The 23,766-nt window shown below is 37.5% G+C and overlaps 1 protein-coding gene across 1 annotated transcript in view; it reads right to left on the reverse strand.

Annotated features, from left to right (window-relative positions):
- The window catches only part of gli3 (GLI family zinc finger 3), a 182,165-nt gene that overhangs the window by 26,631 nt on the left and 131,768 nt on the right, over positions 1 to 23,766 (reverse strand). The window contains exons 5-6 of the mRNA XM_084399264.1: positions 14,789 to 14,994; positions 2,841 to 2,996 (exon numbers count right to left, since the gene is read on the reverse strand). Coding sequence (XP_084255390.1) covers positions 2,841 to 2,996; positions 14,789 to 14,994 — 362 coding nt within the window. The remainder of the gene's footprint in view (positions 1 to 2,840; positions 2,997 to 14,788; positions 14,995 to 23,766) is intronic.

Here is a 23,766-nt window from a genome sequence, read left to right on the forward strand (position 1 = left end):
ATAATGTAATTTGTTACATTTATATAGCACTTTTTTCTGGGTACTCAAAGTGCTTTACATATGGAAGGGAGAATCTCCTCAACCACCTCCAATGTGCAGCATCCACCTGGATGATGCGACGGCAGCCATATTGCGCCAGAACGCCCACCACACACCCTTATTGGTGGAGAGGAGACAGAGTGAAGAAGCCAATCATTATATATGGGGATGATTAGGAGGCCATGATGGACAGAGGCCAATGGGCAAATTTAGCCAGGATGCCCGGGGTTAAACCCCTACTCTTTTTCGAAGGACATCCTGGGATCTTTTATGACCACAGAGAGTCAGGACCTCGGTTTAACGTCTCATCCGAAGGACGGTGCTTTTTGACAGTATGGTGTCCCCATCACTATATAGGGGCATTAGGACCCACACAGACCACAGGGTGAGCCGTACCCCCTACTGGCCTCACTAACACCTCTTCCAGCAGCAACCTAGTTTTCCCAGGAGGTCTCCCATCCAGGTACTGACCAGGCTCAATCCTGCTTAGGTTCCGTGGGCAACCAGTCTTGGGCAACAGGATGATAGACACATGCACAAGCTTACACACCCATTAATCCATATGTACATGAGCACGACCATTATACACACATATAATTCACACTCATATTCAATACTATGTTCAGTCTATAAGGCCAATTTGGACAGGCATAAACTCCAAGATGGTCTCAAGTAGTTTAAATTAGCAGTTCTGGTCTATTTATGCTATGAGCTGGTTAACTTAGGTAGAACAAGGAATGCAAAAAGATGGTTTACATTAATAAGTGAAGCTGTCACCAGCTAAACCAGCTTATTTTTTCTAGGTTTTGATGGACTTGTTTTAGATCAGCAATGTTGTTTTATTTCTGACAAAAAACTATTGGTAGAACAAATAATGTAGGTAGTCAAAACCAGTATGAAAGTTCCCAAAACATACACTATACTGGTTAATAAAATGCAAATTGCAAATTGCAAAAACAAAAACAAAAAGATTTTACATTTAATTGGTCGTTTAAGATGATCACCAGCTGGTCTAGGTTTTCACAGACTTATTATTATGATATTATATTGGCAGTACTGGTATATTACTGGCATGGGCTAGCTAAGCAAGTTTAAACAGCCTGACTACTGGAACTATGATGGATAAACAATCAAAACCTGCATGAATATGCCCAAAACACCTTTTCTGAAAAGGTGAAAATAAGATATTCATGTAACCAGTCATGCAGTTAACTGATCTGGTCTATTACTGGCATACACTGGTTAAGCTATAGGTAAAACAGTGGTTCTCAACCAGTTGGCCAGGGCCTACAAGGGGGCCTCAGCAAACTTTTAAGGCATCAAGATGACTTAAAATTATTTAAAATGAGACAAAACAAGCTTTAAAATAAGCTAAACTACTAAAAATTTATATTTAATTGACCCCCAAACTCCTGAAATTCTAAAATGTAATTATTTTATTTTTAATTATAATTATTTTAGTTACTTAAAAATGGACACACCTAATTTCTGTAAATTGAAAAGAAATGATTGAATATTGATGTGGACAATGGGGGGCCTTGGAGTCAATAATGTTGAGAACCATGATGGTTAAACAGCCAAAGTAAGAAATTGCCTAAAACATATATATTTTTTTTATTAGGTTTGAAGATGAGCCATTCTTTGACAATTCCTGTAGTATGAGTAAATATTACATGCTTGGTCAAACATCATTATCAAAAAAGTGTGGGGGAAAAAAACAATAATTCCATCTACATCCTGCAGAGGGTCCAAATTGAGGTGTGTAATAAGTAGAATCTAATCAACACTGGCTAATTAGCAGCTAACAGGTTGAACAATGCACGGCTTGAACACACATACGCAGTACAGGTTCATTCTTTCATTAGTCTGTACTTCTCTAAAAGTAATTACACTGATGTGAACTGAGCTCTAAACTACGACTGTGCCATCCCATCCCCATTATTAACAAAAGCTTCTAGATAACGCACTTCTCCTCATTCACTTCCCTTCTCAGAGTCTATATATCATAAAAGAGAGCTTTAAAGTGTTAATTTGGCTGGCGTGGAACACACATTGTTAAAATAGGATGAGTTATTACCAAGGGCTGATCACAGGCGATTTGAAGTTGGGGGGACGCGACATCTTCATTTGAAAATGGTGGCCCTAATTGTTTTGTTTCAGTCTATTAATCTTAAACAGTGCCACAGTAGAAAGGATTTCTCCGGTGATGAATAGTGGGACATTCCAATTCCCACCTAATAGCAATTAATTTTCTGATACCCATGCAATTTTGGCTAGTTTTAATTAGTTTGTGAGAAACGGCAGAGTGGGGAAGCTGACGGGCTAAATGCATTCTCATTAAAGACTAACGGGCCAGTCCACCTGACCTCTCTTCAGTCACCGTGCCTTTAATTTCCTATTTACTCTTCAAAATAACTCATTTGCATACGTTCTGTGCACACCCCATCCCCGTCATACACACACACTTATTTTTTTCTCAGAAAAACCTCAATTTTACCAGTTTAATTATTTGGGAATGGTTTTGAAGGAAATAAAGATGTATTATTTGTTCCACTTCCAACTAGTCTCTCATTTGACCATTTATCTTCTTTGAACAAAAAAATAAATAATATATATATATATATATATATATATATATATATATATATATATATATATATATATATATATAGCCAAGCCTTTTTGATTGGTCAAGGTTAGAAATAGTCTAAATATATAGCCTAAATCTGCCCCTCTGATAGGTGGATAGGATAGGTGGACGTTGTAGTCATCAGAAAAGAGTATGCAAGTGGAAAACTTACTTTCCATAGCCTGCAGGTACTCCATGTGCAGGGCGTTGCTTGCAGCCCCTGTTGTGGATGCCACTGAGGGAATAATGTCAGCGTAGGGGCTGCGGTGACCTGCAAGCAGGGCCATCTGGTGGTAGTACTCTGCCGTGGTCAAACCAGTGTGGGGTACTGAGGGGTCAAAAAGAGTGGAGACGACATAAAAACATTTGACATCATTTGATGAATACAAAACCATTCACAAGTGTGAGGTGAGTAAGATAAATAAATAAATAATACTGAATTACTTTCATGTGACACTAAGGAATGGATCACCATGCAGCAATAAATTACATTTTAAAATACAGGTATATCCAAATAGAAAAATTTTACTTTAAATGGTAAAAATATTTCACAATATTACTGTTTTTATTAAATAAATGAAGTCTTGGTGAGCATAAGATAATTATATATATATATATATATATATATATATATATATATATATATATATATATGCAAATGCCTTGAAGACCAGACTTTTTTTACTCTCAAACTTGTGCATCAATGGTTTAATTAATTATTTGACTTCAGAAGACTTTGCCAGAGTCATATGGACCGGGTCCATGCGGTCTGTGTACCTTCGGATAATTGGTTTTCGATGGCTACACTTGTAAGGATTCTTAAAGCGTTTATTGCAACTACTTTTCATCTCTTTCTCATCAAACAACCAGACTAAAGAATGGCTTTACACAAACCGTAACGGGGCAGAACCTAGACAAGGTTTTTTTCTGTGTAGACATAAATTCACCTACATGTGCCGTGAAATGTTAGTTTATCTCACAAAAAAAGTCAAGTCACCTTTATTTAAATAGCACTTTATACAAAACAGATTCTTTCAAAGCAGCTTTACAGTGATAACAGTGATTATGCATTTCAGCTTTTGTTCACCTAAAGTCAGTTCAGTGTTGATTCAGTTCTGTAGTAAAGATTTTATTAATTACATCAATTATTAATTAGTTATTTCATCTACAAAGCAGTTCTGCAAAAAATGATGTCATCGTCCAGCTCAGTTTAGTTCTCATACAACAGCGTCCGTACAGTCAGATGAATAATTTTGTTGAATATTAATTTACTTTGCATCTGCACCCACAACTACCCCTCACCTGCATATTTGGCACACCACCTGTTCTCTATCAACATTTACTCTCAATGCTGCGCTGAGTTTAGTACGGTGGCCGGGAGGGGACATGTTCGGTTCACTTAGTTTTGTCGTATTAATATGTTGAGGGAACGACATCCGTTTTTCGTGGCCACGACTTAATATGTTGAGGGAATAGCATCCGTTTCTCGTGGCCACGACTTAATATGTTGAGGGAACAACATCAGTTTCTCGTGGCTACCAGTGATATAACATGTGGGAACTGAATCTTCACACACGATACGGGCTCCTCCTTTTACCCCGGTCATAATTTACTTTGTTATTTGTTAATTTAAGTTTCTCATAATTTGTTTTTGTTTATTGTCTTGAACGGGACTTTATTCATGACCCGAGTATTTCATTCAAGCTAGCAAATTTCCGACGAAAAAGCCCATTCAACTTAAGAATGCGCTTCAGGTGTCTTTCATTACGTACCCATGTCTTAATGCCAGAGACCGCACTATATCTTTATATGACATTCCTAATTCCAAGTAAAATGTTATTTCATCAGTCATCTCCATCTCCGACTGCTGTATATGGTAACAGTATTGACCATGTGTAACTCGTGGCCACGAGAAATAGATGTCGTTCTCTCAAAATATGAAGTCGTGGCCACGAGAAAAATATATCGTTCCCTCAACATATGATCTTGAGGCCAAGACTTTACATCGCGTTTACAAGACTTATTATCACTCTCCACAAGTTTATATGTTGAGGCCACGACAAAACTAAGTGAACCGAACATGTCCCCTCCCGGTCACCATAGTTTAGTGCTATGGGAAAACATCTTTGTTTGACCGGTTGTGAAGTATGTGTGGCAAACACGCTAAAAACTTTAAATAACTTCTGACGATGTGCGCTCGTGAGAGGCAGTTTTCTTTGTCTTCAGAGAACCGTATTGTGTGTGTGCTACACTTTCTATCTGTCCACTTTTTAAGGAGTTAGCGTTCCAGCTGTCAGTGTGAAGAAATTTGTCATGTCGCAAACAATCAGAAGATGCATTCCTCCATGTTCACGGACCATCCCTGGTTATGATACGCATGAGTTCTGCTTTGAGCGCTTGTGTTTGAGCATGGCGAGTGTGAGCACTGTTGTTTTCCATTAAAGTGCTTCTTGCTCGTCTCGCATATCACGAGTCGATCTGGCTGAGGAGCGGGAGACGGGTCCTCCCGTCCGCTGTTGAAGACGACGATTCTTCAGAATGGGCTGAAGACGTAGGTTCTCTTGTCAATAAAGAATCTAAGTGGCTCGGATCTCGAGTTTGCCGAGGCAACGCACCAATTACGGGTCCGCTATATATATTTCACGCAAATACGCATACTCTTTTACTCTAAATATTTGTAAGTGTGAACTACACTTATAATTAGAGTAAAATAGTATGAGTATTTGGCGTGCTCCGATCTCGGAATGTGGCCTGAACCCAGAGTACTCCCCCGTATCCCTGGCTGGGATAGGATCTAGCCTAAAGTGAGGAGGGATGCAGAAAAGACTGTTGAGGAAAATAGGTGAGTCGGCAGTATATATATATAGGCCTCCAATCATACTGATTGGGTAGATCATTTGAACGTGCTCTTCCCGAACTTATATATATATATGTGGAGGTAATCGATTGTCGAGTTCACGCGCGTGATCATAGGTACTAAACCTATGCGCGTGAACTCGACAATCGACTACTGTGGACTTCGACCGAAAACAGGATGTAAATACAGGTATGTGCGCTGGCTGAATAAACATCATTTTTATTAATATCTTTCACATCTACTGCAGTCAGATTCACCCGCGTTCACTCCGAAGGAATCACTCACATGATCTGTGCACTTGTAATGACACATCAAGGATGTTAAGAGCCTAAAAGCAGGTTTAAAACTTGCCCCATTGAAGTTAACAGGGTGCAAATTTTAAAAAGAGGATAACTCGGTGTAGGCAACACCGATTTTTGTCGTTGTTCTCTGTACTGACAGCACTCCAAATGTACAAAAAAATGAGCTCAATGTTAAAATTGACCGGAGTTCTCCTTTAACAAGAAATAAAGCTTCTACTTCTGCAGTTTCCAAAGAGCATAGCAGTAATGACTTTATGAACTTCTTTACTTACAAGATTGATAATATTAGAGAGAAAATTATAAATGTGCAATCATCTACTACAGTATCGCATCAGGCAGTGCATTGTAGTGACCCTGAGGAAAAATTCCATTCATTCGTTGCAATAGGAGAGAAAGAATTGTCTAAACTCGTTTAATCATCTAAATCAACATGTATGTTAGAACCATACCGACTAAGCTACTGAGAGAAATGTTTCCAGAGGTCATAGATATTCTTCTTAATATCATTCATTCATCTTTGTCACTAGGATATGTACCGAAAACTTTAAAGCGGGTTATTATTAAACCTCTTATTTAAAAAAACGCAACTTGATCCTAGAGAATTAGTCAATTACAGGCCAATCTCAAATCTACCCTTTTTGTCAAAGATGCTAGAAAAAGCAGTATCCTCACAACTCTGTTCCTTTTTAGAAAGAAATGGTATCTGCAAGGATTTCCAGTCAGGATTTAGACCGTACCATAGTACTGAGACTGCTCTCATTAGAGTTACAACTGATTTGCTCTTATCATCCGATCGTGGTTGTATCTCTCTATTAGTGTTACTTGATCTTAGTGCTGCATTTGATACCTTTGACCACAACATTCTTTTAAATAGACTCTTTAAGAAAATTATGTTGGCATTAGTGGAATTGCATTAGCATGGTTTAAATCATACTTATCTGAAAGTTATCAGTTTGTAGCAGTAAATGAAGAAATGTCTTATCGATCACAAGTTCAGTATTGAGTACCACAAGGCTCAGTACTAAGACCGTTGCTGTTCACTCTGTACATGCTACCCTTGGGAGATATCATTAGGAAGCATGGGATTAGTTTTCACTGTTATGCCGACAAAACTCAGCTCTATATCTCTCCGCACCCCAACGAAACTTGCCACTTCAAGAAATTAACGGAATGCATAGCTGATATAAAAATTTGGATTACTACCAATTACTTAATTCTGAAAAAACAGAGTTTCTAATGATTGGACCAAAAACCTCTGCACGTACTAACCTAGAATACTGTCTAACAATTGATGGCTGCTCTGTCAAGCCTTCGTCATCGGTTAGGAACCTGGGTGTGCTCTTTGATACCAATCTTTCATTTGAAAGCCACGTTTCTAGCATCTGTAAAACCGCATTCTTCCATCTTAAAAAATATATCTATATTACGACATATGCTTTCAATGAAAAATGTGGAACAGTTATATGGGATCAATTTCCCGCCTAAAGTATTGCAGCCACGGATAAAAAAATAATAAGAGTGAATCAAAAATTTAAAAAACACATGTAAAAATATATTGCACAAACTGAAAAAAATTATGCAAAATGATCAGAATAGCAAACAACGTGGTCACAGATCAAAATATAATAAGCGTGAATCAAGAAAAAGCAAGCATGAATAAAAACTTTAAACGCATTAAAAGTTATTTTGCACAAAACTTAAACTTATGGTCATGCTTTCTTAAAAAGTATGTTTTCCTTGGTTTTATTTCTCTGTACTTTGTGCTCTCTTGCATTTTCTGCTCATATTTTACTCTTTTGTACGCTTGTGCTGTTTTTCTCTTCGCTCGTCTTTCTATGTTCTGCGCTTGCTTTCCCAAATGTTGCAGTTCCAGTTTCATGTAAATTAGGGCGGGCTTAAGTGTCACCATTGGTCCACTAGTTCTAGACTGACAGCTACTCCTCTAGCCAATCAATCGAAGAGGGGAGTTGACGTCACACCAATGCGACTCGTGGCTACTGATGCTTACTTATACAGGGGAAGACGACAGTTTAATTTAACTTTACAAAGATTTTCAAGCAGTAAAGCTATCAGAACTCTGGAAATAAATAATTAAATTAATATTTTTTGAGATACATGAGAATGTTAATGTGCACACTGGTAATTGGTGTTAAACAATATTACTTGGCTCATGATGTCAATATGCTAAGGCTGCTGTAAGGCCGGCGACACACTGGCTGCGTGGCGTGCGCGTGGTCTCTCTATTGTGTTTCAGCTGCGTGGTGTTTGCGTGTCGTTTTCTATGTCTTTGCACACCAGAAACGTGTCTGACGCGGCACTACTGCTGCTAGGTGACATGATAAGCCTCATTTGTGATATCTTTGACATATGGGGAGAGAGTTGTAGAAGGCCTATACTTCATGTTAAACATATAGCAGCAAAGACAACGTCGGCAGTGTGGACAGCAAAATAGCTATATTTCGTTCTGTATTGACAGGTGCAGTCTTTGAAAATCGATTATATTTTTTTATTACATTAATATATTGCATTTATGTCAAAACCTAGAGACTTTCAAACATCAAAATGACATTTATTAATATGCATTCGTGTCAAAATTACATATAAACATATTTTCCTATTTTATTTTGCCTGGAAACACTTCCAACACGCTTGCGTGTCTCGTGAAAAATGTCGGTTCTATTTCTAGCATGCACGCGTTTTCCACACGGCTCAAGTCGCGCCTGAGACACGCGTGTCACGCAGGCAGTGTGCAAGCTCTAACCTGTTAACATGGGAGCGGCAATTCTTTGATGAAACACTGTAGCTTTACTGCTTGAAAATCTTTGTAAAGTTAAATTAAACTGTCGTCTTCCCCTGTATAAGTAAGCATCAGTAGCCAGAGTCGCATTGGTGTGACGTCAACTCCCCTCTTCGATTGATTGGCTAGAGGAGTAGCTGTCAATCTAGAACTAGTGGACCAATGGTGACGCTTAAGCCCGCCCTAATTTACATGAAACTGGAACTGCAACATTTGGGAAAACAAGCGCAGAACATAGAAAGAAGAGCGAAGAGAAAAACAGCACAAGCGTACAAAAGAGTAAAATATGAGCAGAAAATGCAAGAGAGTACAGAGTAATAAAACCAAGGAAAACATACTTTATAAGAAAGCATGACCATAAGTTTAAGTTTTGTGCAAAATAACTTTTAATGCGTTTAAAGTTTTTTTTCATGCTTGCTTTTTCTTGATTCACTCTTATTATATTTTGAATATGTGACCACGTTGTTTGCTATTCTGATCATTTTGCATTATTTTTTTCAGTTTGTGCAATATATTTTTACATGTGTTTTTACATTTTTTATTCACTCTTATTATTTTTTGAGCCGTGGCTGCAATACTTTAGGCTGGAAATTTATCCCATACAAAAAAATTTATTCATGCGTTCATGACCTCAAGGCTAGATTATTGTAATGCTCTTATGGGTGGTTGCCTTGCACGCATAATAAACAAACTACAGCTGGTCCTAAATGCAGCAGCTCGAGTTCTTACTAGAACCAGGAAGTATGACCATATTAGCCCGGTTCTGTCAACACTGCATTGGCTCCATATTAAACATCATATACATTTTTTTATATTGCTGATTACAGAGTACTAAATGGTTAAGCTCCCCAGTACTTGAGCGAGCTCTTAACGCATTATAGTCCTTCACGTCTATTGCAATCTCAAAACTCTGGCCAGTTGATAATACCTAGAATATCAAAATTGACTGCTGGCGGTAGATCCTTTTCCTATTTAGCACCTAAACTTTGGAACAGTCTTCCTAACATTGTCCGGGAAGCAGACACACTCTTTCAGTTTAAATCTAGACTAAAAACACATCTCTTTAACCGGGCATACACATAGAAAATTATACATTCCTATTATTCAAATCAGTTAAATGTTTATTAGCTGCATAAATTAGGTCAGCCAGAACCGGGAAAACTTCCTATAACACCTGGTGTACTAGTTACATCATAAGAAGAATGGCATGTAAAACTAATGTTAGTCTTTCTGCTTATTCCGAGGTTTACTGTAATCAGCTGGATCCAGGCCGTATCCAGATCAGATGGTGGACCTGCACCTAGACACGACCACAACGCATGATGTAGTCAGCCGGATCCGGGCCGTATCCAGTCCAGATGGAGGACCTGCACCTAGACACGACCACAAGGCATCCCTGAAGTGTCAGCAGAGATTGTGTCTACTAGACTCTCCCCTGTGAAGGTTTCATCGACACCTCAGCCATCGACACGGATCCTTGACAAACCCGTCTCCATACCGACGTGACTCCGATCTTCAACCAGATGGAGCTGGATAATATTCTGATTTTTCTAAACCAATCTGACTTCTGACCTATAATACTGCCTAAATCATAATCACACACTGTTCGTTCATTGGCCAGAGGAGAACTGGCCCCCCGACTGAGCCTGAGTTCTCCCAAGGCTTTTTCCACCTTTGTTGCCATTGTTGCCTGATTCATTCAGGAATAAAAATCAAGTGGCTGTCTATATGGGTCATTGAATCACTCACTCAACCGATTGGTTCAAAGACTTCAAAGACACCACTCTGCGTGCCTATGCACACAGTGCGAGTCAGTCGCACAACGGAACTGTGACTTTGCTTTGGAAGTTTTCAGTAGATGGCAGATAAAGTTAAACACACCATTTTCAGTGACATCAATTAATACTCAATATTAATGAAATAAACTCAGCGTATTGCAAAAGTTATGACTGCTGTATTGACAATTATAAAGATACAAGTCTGTGCTTCATTACAATGTAAATGCATTTGCTCCGCGCTGTCCAGTGCGTTGTGGAGCTTTGCCACACAGAGTTTGAGAGTTGCCCAGCTAAATAGAACAGGAGGTGTGCTAAATGAGTAGACTAATGGGGAGCAAATGTGGGAGCAAATGAAATGCATTCATATTTCCGAAATAAACACTTATAAAAGTTTATTTCTCTGGCACGGGTAGTTAGCCATAGTGAACCTGTCTACACAGAAGAAAGCTCTGCCTAGGCTCTGCCGTGGTACGGTTTGTGTCAGGCCATTAGTCTGGTTGTTTGATGAGAAAGAGATGAAATTCAGTTGCAATAAACATTTAAAGAATTCGTACAACTAGCAACAAATGACTATTATTCTGTTGAACAGAACTGAAGACGACATGATGACAGCACTGTTTAATCTTTGCTTGACCAATCAGTGGTAAGGGCCGTTTCATTCCCGCCTACACGTGGAAATCGAATATTTAAGTTGTTTACCCATTTTCTACCCCTGAATGTAAAAATGAAAAATCAAGGCAAGTTCTTGTTTAATTATTATTATTTTTTTTAATTTATTTTTTTTACATACTAAAAAGGCATCGTTTTTTTCATGTTTTTGTTTTCAATATTAAATAGAAGAAAAAAACAAATGAATGCAACATACACCGACCGGACTTCTTTCATGATATATTTAAAGTGATTCGTTGTTATTACTGGATCTTGACAGGCCCCATTCACTTTTCATCATATGGAAAAATGTGACGCCTGGACATTCAGCTACATATTTATCTAGCTCAGTCATGAAACTCTGGAGGGCGCAGGTTGATAGGTCCTTTACATAGGTCCCAACAATCTGCAAGCAATCACAACATTACCACATGCTGATTGGCCTCTGCTGATCCTGCAGCCAATGGGACTGCTTGCTATACATTTAAATAGTCTGGTTCAGGCCCCGTTTACACGATGGGAAAACGCAGATATTTCCCTGCGTTTTGGCCTGTCATTTACACGAAAACGCCGTTTTTATCCCAGAAAACGATTATTTCTAAAAACTCCGGCCAAAGTGGAGATTTCTGAAAACGCCGGTTATGTGTTGCCGTGTCAACTGGGAGAAACGGGGTTTTAGGTTCTCAAACGTCACATTATGCGCCAGAAAATGCTTACGTCATGTGAGCGCCCTATGTTTAGAGTTTGTTTGGCTACTATTTGATCATGGATGCTGTTAAAGTGGTACTCATTTTTACTTTTGTGCAAACGCTTTTGGCCTGTTTGCATTTGCTTCGCTGTCTGTTCACACGAACGAACCTCGCGCTATGTCTGTTGTTTTGAAAGGAACAGGAAGTCGCTCGTGCTATTTGTTGTTGTCGATTTTGAGGATTCTGATTGGCTTGCATGGCTTTATCCTTCTCCCTACACTGCCGCCCATTGTATTTATGCGGGTTGATGTAAACGACAACTTTTTTTGTTGTTGTGTGCACGATGTTATTTTTGAAAACGGAGGGGGAGAAATATTCGTTTCTCTAAATACCCGGCTATGTGTAAATGTGGCCTCAGTGTTTACTGCAGGGTAGTCAGATTTACTCTGAAACTCTCCACCTCCTCCAGCTCCACATGCCTAGATCTGTTATGGGATTTATGTATGTCTATTTATGCAGCATCAGCATGTCTTAAATGCTCACAGGAGTGTGTCTGTGTATCTATTAGCAGTAGCAAGTCCATACTTGCTCTGCAGCAGCAGCAACAGCAGCAGTGTATCAGATCTAGTCTGCCAAGACCAAATACATTAATACATTCATTAACATGCTAAAACTTTTTTGAAAGTTGTCATGAATAAACCTCTTTTATGTTTCAAAGAAAAATCATGAGTTTGAAAGGACACGAGGGTGAGTAATTAACAAAATGTAAATTTTTTGATAAAAAAATGGTGCCAAATTTTATATGCAAACCTTTAAACTGCTTTTTTTCCTTTCTATCTTTCATGTGTTCCCTCTATCTTCCTTCCAATCTTTAGCTACAGAGTGATACAGGTCCTAGAAATTCATCCTAAAAATAAACTTTTGGCAACATGCTTAAAATAACACACAAACACACACATATACACACACAAAAAAGGAAGGAGAATAAGAGAAAGACTGACACAGTGCTTCTCAATGCAAATACAAAATCAGTTTAGCTGCACAAAGTGTTGTGGCTAATTCCTGTCTTCCCCAGAAGAAATGAACAGAGCGGATGAAAAGATCTCGACTGACGCCCGGACTGAATGCATGGAATATGCATCTCTGATTGGTTGTGTGAATGTAAGAAGAAATTCCAAATTAATTCGATGTGGGTATTTTGTCTTAAGTAGTGAGGGAGGGGTTAGGGGGGCTTCCTTAATTGTCTCTGTTGTTCTGCTTTGCCTCGGCTCTCACATTGAGCCGTAATGTGCCTCGTTTCCTCATTCACGTGCAGAAAGAGCTTTGCGGAATTTCTAAATTGGAGATGTTGGCACCGAATTGCAGGACTGGCGGTGGGGAATGACTGGAGCGAGCGTGTTCTGCTTGTGGGATATCAGAGTGGCAGTTTTTAAGGATGAATATGCATCCTCAGTATGGTGCGCCACCAGAGCCAGGAGGCATTCTGCTGGTGGACCATGTAGGCATCTGGGAGAGTACAACGTCTTTAAAACAGGGTTGGAAAGCAAGCAGAAATCAAAAAACAAAATGATAAAGTGAAAGAGCAAAAAAACTAGCACCTATCTTTGGTTTTTCTCATCCACCAACATGAAGTGGAGGTTATATAAGGAACACAAAATATGATTAATCATTTTTATTTTAGAATTATAACTTATAATTATAATTCTAGAAAAGTAAAAAAAAAAAAAAGAAACTGCCTGGTTTAATGTGAATAATAAACCATTTATCTATGTTCATGGAGACTAAAAAGTACTTCCTGATGAAAAGACTAGCCTAGAGAAGCATACTTTTCTTTTTTTGAAGACCTGCTAGTTGAAGCTGATTGATAAAGGAAGTTTTGCTGGTTAAGATGACAGGTGGGGACAGACTGTTGTTTTCAGCATATAATTGTATTAATAATTGTATATATTTATAGGAATTGTATTACTGTTATAATAGAAATAAAATAATTATAATTCATCAACATGCCCTACAGTATATCATAGTTTGTTTTACAGAGCTATCCATAATCAATCAATCAATCAATCAATCAATCAATCAATCAATGTAACCTTTTTGTAGTCTGGGGTGAAAAGGCATTTTTTGGCAGATAAACAAATGGCTTTTCAGTTTTCACCCAAACCACAAAAGGTCACATCAAAACAAACTTTGTATTTGTTTATTTTAGCCCTTAGTAACTATACATCTGGAAATATTTAATTTCTTCCTTTGACATATGTGGTACATAGCAAGACCTGGCTGACGTGAGATGGCACCGCAGTTCAATACAGCCGTGATTATCTGTGGCCTCAGAGAGGCCCCCTTTGGTATTTGAGCTTCAGGCTTCAATTAAAACTCCATGCCTGAGGAGAAGGCCAAGAGGCCAGCATACTGCAGAGACTCTTTAAAAACAGCAGGCTCTTGCTGACCCTGTAATGAATTTCCCAGTCCGCCTTCACGCAAAAGAACAAAAATGGCTCCCTGAAGTCCATCCTCTAAACCATTCCCACTTCTCATCCTTCCCTCCCTTCTCGTGCCCTCCGCCCTCAACCATAGCCTTGAACTTCACCCCCCTCTTAACTCAGGATGTGATCGCTAGTCTCTGCCTGACACGGTGAATGTTCCTCCAGAGGTTTTCTAACATGAGACAAAGAACATAGAGAGTGACTCCATCCAAATGATCAAACTATGGTCTCCGCCTCCAGAGAGAAGCTAACTCTAATTCTAAATAATAATTGTAAGAATAATATTGTTATATGTTTGCCACATCCCAGACTTTACCAGATGGAACGACAGACAAATAGACAGACAGACAGACAGACAGACAGACAGATAGACAGATAGATAGACAGATAGATAGATAGATAGATAGATAGATAGATAGATAGATAGATAGATAGATAGATAGATAGATAGATAGATAGATAGATAGATAGATAGATAGATAGATAGATAGATAGATAGATTTATTGATTGATTGATTGTTTGATTGATTTTTAGTGGGCCCAGAACAGGTCTCTGAGGTACTCACCATCTGCTGGACTGAGGCCCCTTGCCGCAGAGATCATGGACAGAGAGGGACTGCTGTGCAGTGAGCGGATGTAGTCCATGTAGGGGTAAATGTATGGATGTGGGGGGTTAAAGGGCGACTCCGCCCCCACTGAAGGGTTTCGGTGCGGCGAGATCCGGATAAGGGAGATATCAGAAAATGCTGGGCTGGCTGCCAATGCAGGAGGCCTGGAATCAGAGACGAAGAAAAGCATTTAAGCACCTTAGGAGTCTTTTTCAGATGGTGTATTCTTCCTCCATTCAGCGGGGTGGGATGTTCCAAGTCTTTGGGTTTATTTGCAAAATGTCATGTTAACTGTGCATGTACAAACCAAAGCATATGCATACATTTAGAATGAAGCATAGAAGAAAACAGAGCTCAGCACAAGGCACAAAAGCTCGGCATGTGATCTATTCTTTCTCGATCCCTGCTCCAGGTCTAGCGTCTGCACAGAATGGTGTAGGAGCTTGAGCAGGAAATGAATGGTGACACTATCTATCGGCCTCCATCTGCAGGGCCAAATCACAGAGTGAGCGGGAGGGAAAAAGCCCAAGCTAAATTCCAACTTCTCCCTCGCAGACATTTCCTAAGATCAAAGCCAGCTTTCAACACATCACATTTTAATCAGACAGAGACGGCCAGGAATTCTTACCGCTACCCACAATGCCTTGCCATATTTTCTTGAGATGGTGAGTGTCACTCAGTCTGCTGAGGATTTTGTTGTTGTCTTAAACAGCCCCTATTCAACCATTATTGTTTTAGTTTTCTTCAAGCAGGACTGTCAGTGTGGGTTTGCATGACTTAGTATGAGGAAAATCAAATAAATTGTGTTTCTTCTGTATGAATTTAAGGAATAAGGGGCTTTTAAGAAAGAATAAAATAAAATGAAGAAGACAAATTCACTATTGCTGAAAAATCTGAAAATGTTTGGCCAAATTACTTTAAAATAATAATTACTGACTCTTGCAAATATACTTGGCCCACACACACACACGCGCACACACACGCATGCATGCATGCACGCACACACACACACACACACACACACACACGCACAGTTCTGTAGAGAACTTTGATTTCAAGTGACCTCTCTGAAGGGCCAGATGGACCCAATTACAGTCTAAAGCTTGTCCACACTGAATTGTCTCCTGTTGGCCTCAGGAGTCTACTTCACCAGCCACTAATGAAAGAGATTGGCCTGTATCTTAAAATAAAGAACTAAAGCAGAACCAACAAAACTCTTTCTTAAAGTGTCTTCAAATCATTCATTAAAATTCTGAAGGGTTTTAGGCAAGCTAAAAGTTAATGGAGATTATTTTGTATATAAGCAATACAGCATTGAATCTGATTTAATAGCTTAATTTCAAATAATCAGTAAAAAAAAAAAAAACTGATTCTTTGAATCTACATGGAATCCAGTTCTGTTAAAATTGATTAAAAACTAACACTATTAAAAATAGTTTGCGTTGATTGAAATTAAGCTGAATTAAAATGAGATAAATATTAGATAGCTAATTAGATTAGAAAGCTAAATAGAAAAAAACAAACAAAAAAACGTTAAACCTAAAATGAAAAATGAAACTATTAAAATGATGGCTGTCAAAATGTACTCGTTAATGCATGCAATGATTATTTTTTATTTTTTCAGTTTAATGCATTTTTGCTGCGTAGCATCCATTTTTTCCATCATCCTTTAGCTAGCATTACATTATATGATCACGCTCTTATTCATGCAAATGCTTTTAAACCATTCAAGCACGACAAGACACAAAAGAGTGCGGCTCAGGGCTCAGTGCGGCACTGTCTTGCGTGCGTCTGTGAATCTCCTGTCTGTGTGACACACACATGGCTCATGCGCACAGAAAGTCACTTCAGACAGCGTGCCGGCCACAAGCTCGGCCCGAGTTTTCTTTTGTGCTTGAACGGACAAAAACACACAATATTATGTAAAAAATCTATTTTTTTCAACCTATTCTTTAATATGCATAACCATAAGATACACATACACAACTACATACATTGCTGGATACAAAAACATGACAAATAAACAAATCTACACAAAAACAACAAAAACAAATACACTTAACTTTAAACTCACATAATTTAACATCTAATTTATCCGCACCTTGATTATATGCATTATTTCATGTTTCATGATCATCTGTCCTGGAACTTTAGAAGAGGGCTCCATATTTTTTAAGTTTCTAAGTGACACAGTAATTTTCTCAAGTGTGTCTACTAATAGATTGAACCATTGGGTAATATATATTTTTGTATACATTTTCTTTATGTATGTACAGTTCCAGAAGGAGTGAATATAATCATCTATACTATTTTGACTGTACATTTATTAGTGTTGGCATGGCCCATCAGAGACAATTTACTTTTTGTGATATGTACTCAGTATAGTGTTTTGTATTGTAACAACTGTATTCTGGAATTACTAGATATGACAAAAGATCTTTGCAAAGTTCTAAAAGGTCTAGGTCAGTATATTCAGAATGAAGATCGTTATTCCATTTATTTGTAGGTAGAGAAATTATGGAATCATTGGAGGCTAGGCTATTATATATCCGTGATAATAATTTGATATAAGGTAAAGATTAAAAAAATTTAAAAAGTTCATGATTACTACTCACAAAGGTATTGATATTAAGTTTACTTTTTATAGCTTCCTTTAATTGTATGTAATGGTAGCGTGTGTTAGCTTTCCACCACACAAATAATGTCATAGTAAGATATTTAAAACAATTATGTTTCTTAATGTTGTTGTCAATAAAAGGGATATTTTTAATTTTGTATTTCTTGAATTAATGACTGTTCTATATCTTTCCAAGCTAAAACTAAATCACTATACCAATATTTAATGTATTCTAACTGTATTGCTAAGAAATAATAGTAGAAATGTGGTGCATTTAACCCTCCGAGAGTTTTGGGTTTCTGTAAGGTTGTGAGTTTGATTCTTGGTTTCCGTCCTCACTGCTCTTCACTGAATAACTTTTGTAGCTTTAATAAAAATTAATCTATATTTAATTTATAATTTATGCAGTGAAGAGTGCAGTGTTTGATAACTTTATTCAATTTCTGTATATTTCCTACCTGTTAGATCAGATATTTAAAATATACTGTCTTTATTGTTTCTACATTAATTTGGAGATTAAATGTGAAATTATTACAATATAAAAATATAATAAAAACTTTAATGTTAGGTGCGATTAATTGCAATTAATTACAGAAAAATTTGTTAGTTCAACCTCCACAACATTTAGTCATTTGTGCACATCATAGTAGCAGTTTCTCATTCCTTCCAACAAATTGCAAATGCTTTTGGACATACATCAATTGCTTTCATACAACTCTGCTGTTTTATAACATTATCATTTGCTTATGTCATGTCAGTCAAAATTAACTATACTTGTGAATGCTGAATAGTCATTCCATATAAAACTAATAGTCCTCATTTCATTGCTTGACTCATTACATACAAAAATGTTGAACTAGTTGTCAAAATCTGTCAAGCAAATTTTACACATTTTTGTCTCCTAAAAAATGTCTCCTAAATTGAACAATTTCTCTCAGGTGAATCTCAGCTTTCACTGATGAGGAACGTCTGGATGTGCATGAATGATTACAGTACTATGTATGTTGTATGTTCAGTTCCAATATGTACTGCAATATTGTTTACAGTTGTGCACAGCTCTACCCAAAGGGAGTTTATGTTTGTTGTAAATAAGGGTGTATTTTTTCTTTTGCACAGTGCTGTGAACAAATTAGAATTGCAAAGAGCATATGCAGTAAAAATGTGAAACATACATAGCCTATTCAGTGTCTTGTACTCAGTTACCTCACTAAATACAGTAATGTGTAACTTTACTGTATTTTTCAAATGGCTGTGCAAATAGTATGTAGTGCTGTCTTGAGCATTTTCAGGTATTGTCACCAAGATCTGACTTTTTTTGCACTGGAAAACATTTACAGAGTAAACTGTCATAATGAAAACATGACAAAGCCATTTGACCATCTTGTTCATAAACAATGGTGTCAGGACTTTTCATCTTGATGACACTGACAATTTCATTGACATGAATACTTGCTTTTGAGGAATGAGCTATCCATTTTGAGCAAGTGACACGCTTTTGCAGGTTATCAACTAGGTTTTGCAGTTTGTACTAATTGTTTTGAGAACTGCATTAACTGTTGTGCAAATGCAAATAGTGATCTGAGAAATGCACCAAAGCGACTGAGAAAAACTGTAAAATAATACCAAAATATCAATAAAACTATAATAGTATATAAATGATTACAGTCTACATCTCGCTAATTTCAAGTTTTACTAATTATCCGCAGATTCTCTGTTTGTTTAGTAAAACCATCATTTAAGCAAAATAAACATTTAAATAAATACTGATGTTAATAACTACAGTAACACTTTAATTCAATACTCCACTTCAGATATTCTAACTACATGTCAACTACCAGTCATTAGACTATTAGTAGACTGTCTGTTTAATATCTGCTAACACTTTATTTTGATAGTCTACCAACAGACATTCTACTGATTATAAGTAACATTGCAAGTACATGTCAGGTAGTCATTAGAGTATTAGACCTACAGTCGACTATATTCTAATGAGTGTTAGTTGACATGTAGTTGCAAAATATTTTAGTTGCAATAGGATTTTACGATTATAAAGTCACACTAAATGTTGTCTATTAATCTCTGAATGTCACATGACTTTGCAGTACTTTTCAAGATGAAAGATTGTGCCAGTTTTGAGTTTCACCAGAACCGTTCTGGTTCACATATTAACGAAGATGTGTTTCGCTTTTGGAATGTCTGAGTCAACTGCTTGCCATGTTTTCTCATAGGCACTACGGGCCATTTTGCACGTCTTCAATCACAAGACATGTTTATACTTCCTCCCCTAACACACACTCCCATACCCATTCTACAGCATACTGGTAGCAGGGGTGTATTCAGGCATGCAAATGTGAGTGACAGCACCCTCATGGTGTGTGTCTTTATAATGTGGAAACATCAGCAAACTACTAAAGAGACAAAAACATACTCATGCCTTATCAATGCAGTGAAGGTGTATGGCCCCTATTGCCCAAACTAAACAAACACGTAAACACACACACACACACACGCTTTCATGATGAACCTTTTATGACAATCGTGACAAAATAACCTACAATGATTATTTATCTCCAATCATGACACTTTACTACAAAATCAATATTTGCAATAGTAGCTTTCACACTGCTAAAAAAAAATCAATCGCCCTAAGCACTGGTAAAAACAAACCTAACATGAACTGCACTGAATTTACACCCCCTCAGACCTATATATTGATTGCTGCCATTTCAAAATACAGTACCTTTAGTGGTAACTTTACACACTCATTCTTAACTTGTTTTAGAAGACAAACGGCCACTTGTTTCTTATTTTACAAATATACAGTGTTATCAGAAAGAATGCAAGATTATAAACTGATACACTATTGTTCAAAAGTTTAGGGTTTTGAGAAGTCTCTAATGCTCACCAAGGCTGAATTTATTTGATCAGAAATCATGTTTTATAATATTGTTTCATATGTCCATATCAACACCATTGCTGAGTCAGGGCTGACAACTTTTGAGTTTAGCTTGGAGTGAGAATTATGGAAAGGAGGGGATATAAAAAAAAAACTTGGACATTTGGTCTCTAAACAGAATTGTATTAAGTTTAGTGACGACATGTCACTACAATGTTCACATGGTACAATGACTGGTAGGCTACTGTTTTTATTATAGCTTGACACAAATTTCTCAATTTCAATTCAATTCAATTCTTGTGATTTGATTCCGATCTTGATTCAATATCGATTAATTTTGGATAACTATTAGGTACAGTAGATACATGTTCATTTTTCTCAAGAAAATAAATAAATAAATCTCCCCTAATGCTGTAAACATAGAGAGCCCTGTCAGTTGGTATTATTATTAAAGGTTAAAAATAACAACTCAAATAAAAAAATAAAAAATAAAAAAATTATAATAACAATGTTATAATATTTTTATGATATAAGTACAAATATAATAAATATGTAAAATAGTGCACATATTTAGCAAAATACTCCTCTCTATAGCTTTTTTTTTTTTTCTAGCCAACTAACGTGCTATGGTCATTAAATGGCTTTCCTGAGGTAAATGTAACATAATTTATCGATATTATGTATGGGGCATATACATTTCGGTAAGTTGTACTGTATCTTTCAACATTTTCTATTGTTCATTTGTGTTTATTTACTATTAATTAGTAGTAAAGAGTAAGAGATGATCAGTTCATGTGCCGCTTGATCTGAGGCGCTACAGCGATCTGTCACATCACATTTACGAGTGCCGAAACGGTATTTATTGTTTGAATTTCGTAATAAAATTGACCAAAATCTGAGAGCTGAGAATTTGTTTCATATCAAAAATAACCTGCTCTGTCTTGTCTGTCAGTGTTGCTTTGTGATTTTTCTCTGCGTGAGAAAATTGATGTGTGGCGTGATAGTGTATGAAAAGTGTCACTTGAGTCAGTCTCACGCTGAATGCGAGTTGGCAGCCCTGGTTGAGTATTTTCTCCTTATGACTTCAGTGAACAAACACAGACTCAAAAAAGCAGGTTCGAAATCGCTGGTGTTTCTTACGTCACAAACTACCTTGTAACCAATCACGTCAACGTGTCGGTGGCTTTTAGCATATCATTAACATCGAACTATAGCAGGGGAGTCTCAAGAGAAGCCAGGTTATCCCGGTATATTTTTATGTTGATATGAAAAATCGGGTAGATTTAGCAATATGGCGGGTGTATGATGTATATTACGATGTTATGATGAACTAAATGCCTTTCTCCACTGACGTTCTGAGTTGTTCAAAGCGTTTGTAAAAGGATGCTGAATTTTAGAGGGCAGCTGACTGACTCTGACATGGCGAATGGGAACATGGTTTGTGTAACATTACCAACACATTAATTACCATTATGTGTCCGACGTTAGAAAGGGCGATACCACTGTGCAGCATGTACTATTGTAACTTGAGTAAAGTTGACTGAGTGGATCTCTGAGATGTGTGATTAAGTGGAGGCAGGGCTAATTTGCTTATTCATGGATCAGAATACTAAATGGGTGTAGTTTTCTTTGATGAATAGGAACTTCAAGAGAACAGCATCCATTTGAAATACAGATTTGAAATCCTTAAACATTAGTAACATTATACATGTATTTACTCTCACTTTTATCAATTTAATGCATCCATGCTGAATAAAGCTATTAATTTCTTTTTTTTTAAAGGAGAATAAAAAAGAAAAAAATATAACTTTTGAACCATAATGTATATGAAAAAGACAGAGAATGAGAACTCATAATTTATCATGACAGAGGTCTTTTTGACATGTAGAGAAAGATGCATTCCACCTCTTGAATAGTTATATCATGAACAGGCCAAGGGAGAGAGAGGGATAGAGAGGGCTCCACATATGGAAACCATTTCCTGACACCCCCCCCCCCCCCTCCTCCTCCTCCTCCTCCTCCTCCTCCTCCTCCACAAAGAAACACACTTTTTCGTTGTTCTCTGTCTCTCATTCTTTTCTTCTGCACGTTGTCACATGTTCATTCTCCTCGTTCTCCTCATGAGACTGTGCTTGCAGCTTAAATGAACAAATTTGGACTGACGTGCTTGTGTTATTCTTCAACAGGAAATGGTGTCAGGCCATGTTAATATTATGCTGGCAGCAGAGCTTAACAACGTTGTTACTTTTGCGGTTTAAACAAACTGGTGTAACGGCTCCCTGCTATGATCAGAGCAGCCGGTCTGCAAATATATACTTGTGGTGAGAGTAAAATAAATATTAGCTTGCATTAGCTTACATTGTTTGAGACACAAGCAAATGTGTGTCTGATTCAAGAAGAAGGCACACTAAACTTTGTTCCTCTCAGACTGTGTAAACATAATCTGAGCTTAATTAGTGATAATGTTCAAGGTCACAAGAGCCAATAAATAAATATATAAATAAATTACTGATTCTATATAATAGTACAATATTACATTTTAAAATATTAACAAACATATATATATTTTTTAAAGTTACATGCTAAAATGTAATACTTAACAGAGGTTTGTTCTAAGTATGAGCAATACAATTATATATAATGATCGTTCTTAACAGCTAGGTCATAAAATAAGTAATGATCACAAGAAAATTTATAAAAATGGACAGTTAGTGTCATCTGTCTTTTATTTCCCAAAGTTGACAGGAAGTCTGAATTGAGCAGATCCCTGACTGATGCGAGAGAGAATGAGATCCCAGAGTTCTCTGACTAGAGCACAAGTTCTTCTTGGAGCACAATGCCAGAACTCCGGCACGGCAGCGAGAGAAAGAGATGAGACAGAGGATAGGGGAGGAAAAAGAGTGGGCATAGGAAAGCAAGGGGTGTAGGAGAGTGGTAAAAGAGAGGAGAGGACAGGAGAATGATGAGGGGAAACGGGAGATGGCCCCTGACTGCGGAAACAGCGGCTCTTTAATGTTTCTCTTTTCACAGAGATCAAAGAACAGAGAGAGAGAGAGAGAGAGAGAGAGAGAGAGAGAGAGAGAGAGAGAGAGAGAGAGAGAGAGAGAGAGAGAGAGAGAGAGAGAGAAGAGAGAGAGAGAGAGAGAGAGAGAACGAGAGAGAGAGAGAGAGAGAGAGAGAGAGAGAGAGAGAGAGAGAGAGAGAGAGAGAGAGAGAGAGAGAGACTTGGAGAGAGACAGAAAAGCTAAGAAAGTGTAAAAGCTAACCCGAGAGGAAGAAATAAATAGCAAGAGGGGTCGAGGAAAGCTCAGGGTGTGAGGAATGACGTATGATTCGCACGCTGGAGAGATAACATGACATACATTAAGGAATACTGACAATAAAGCACAGAACAAAAAAAAACAAGTAATAAAAACTCAGTGA

This window comes from Rutilus rutilus (assembly GCF_951802725.1).
Source record: "Rutilus rutilus genome assembly, chromosome: 24".
In the NCBI taxonomy this organism is placed as follows: Eukaryota; Metazoa; Chordata; class Actinopteri; order Cypriniformes; family Leuciscidae; genus Rutilus; species Rutilus rutilus.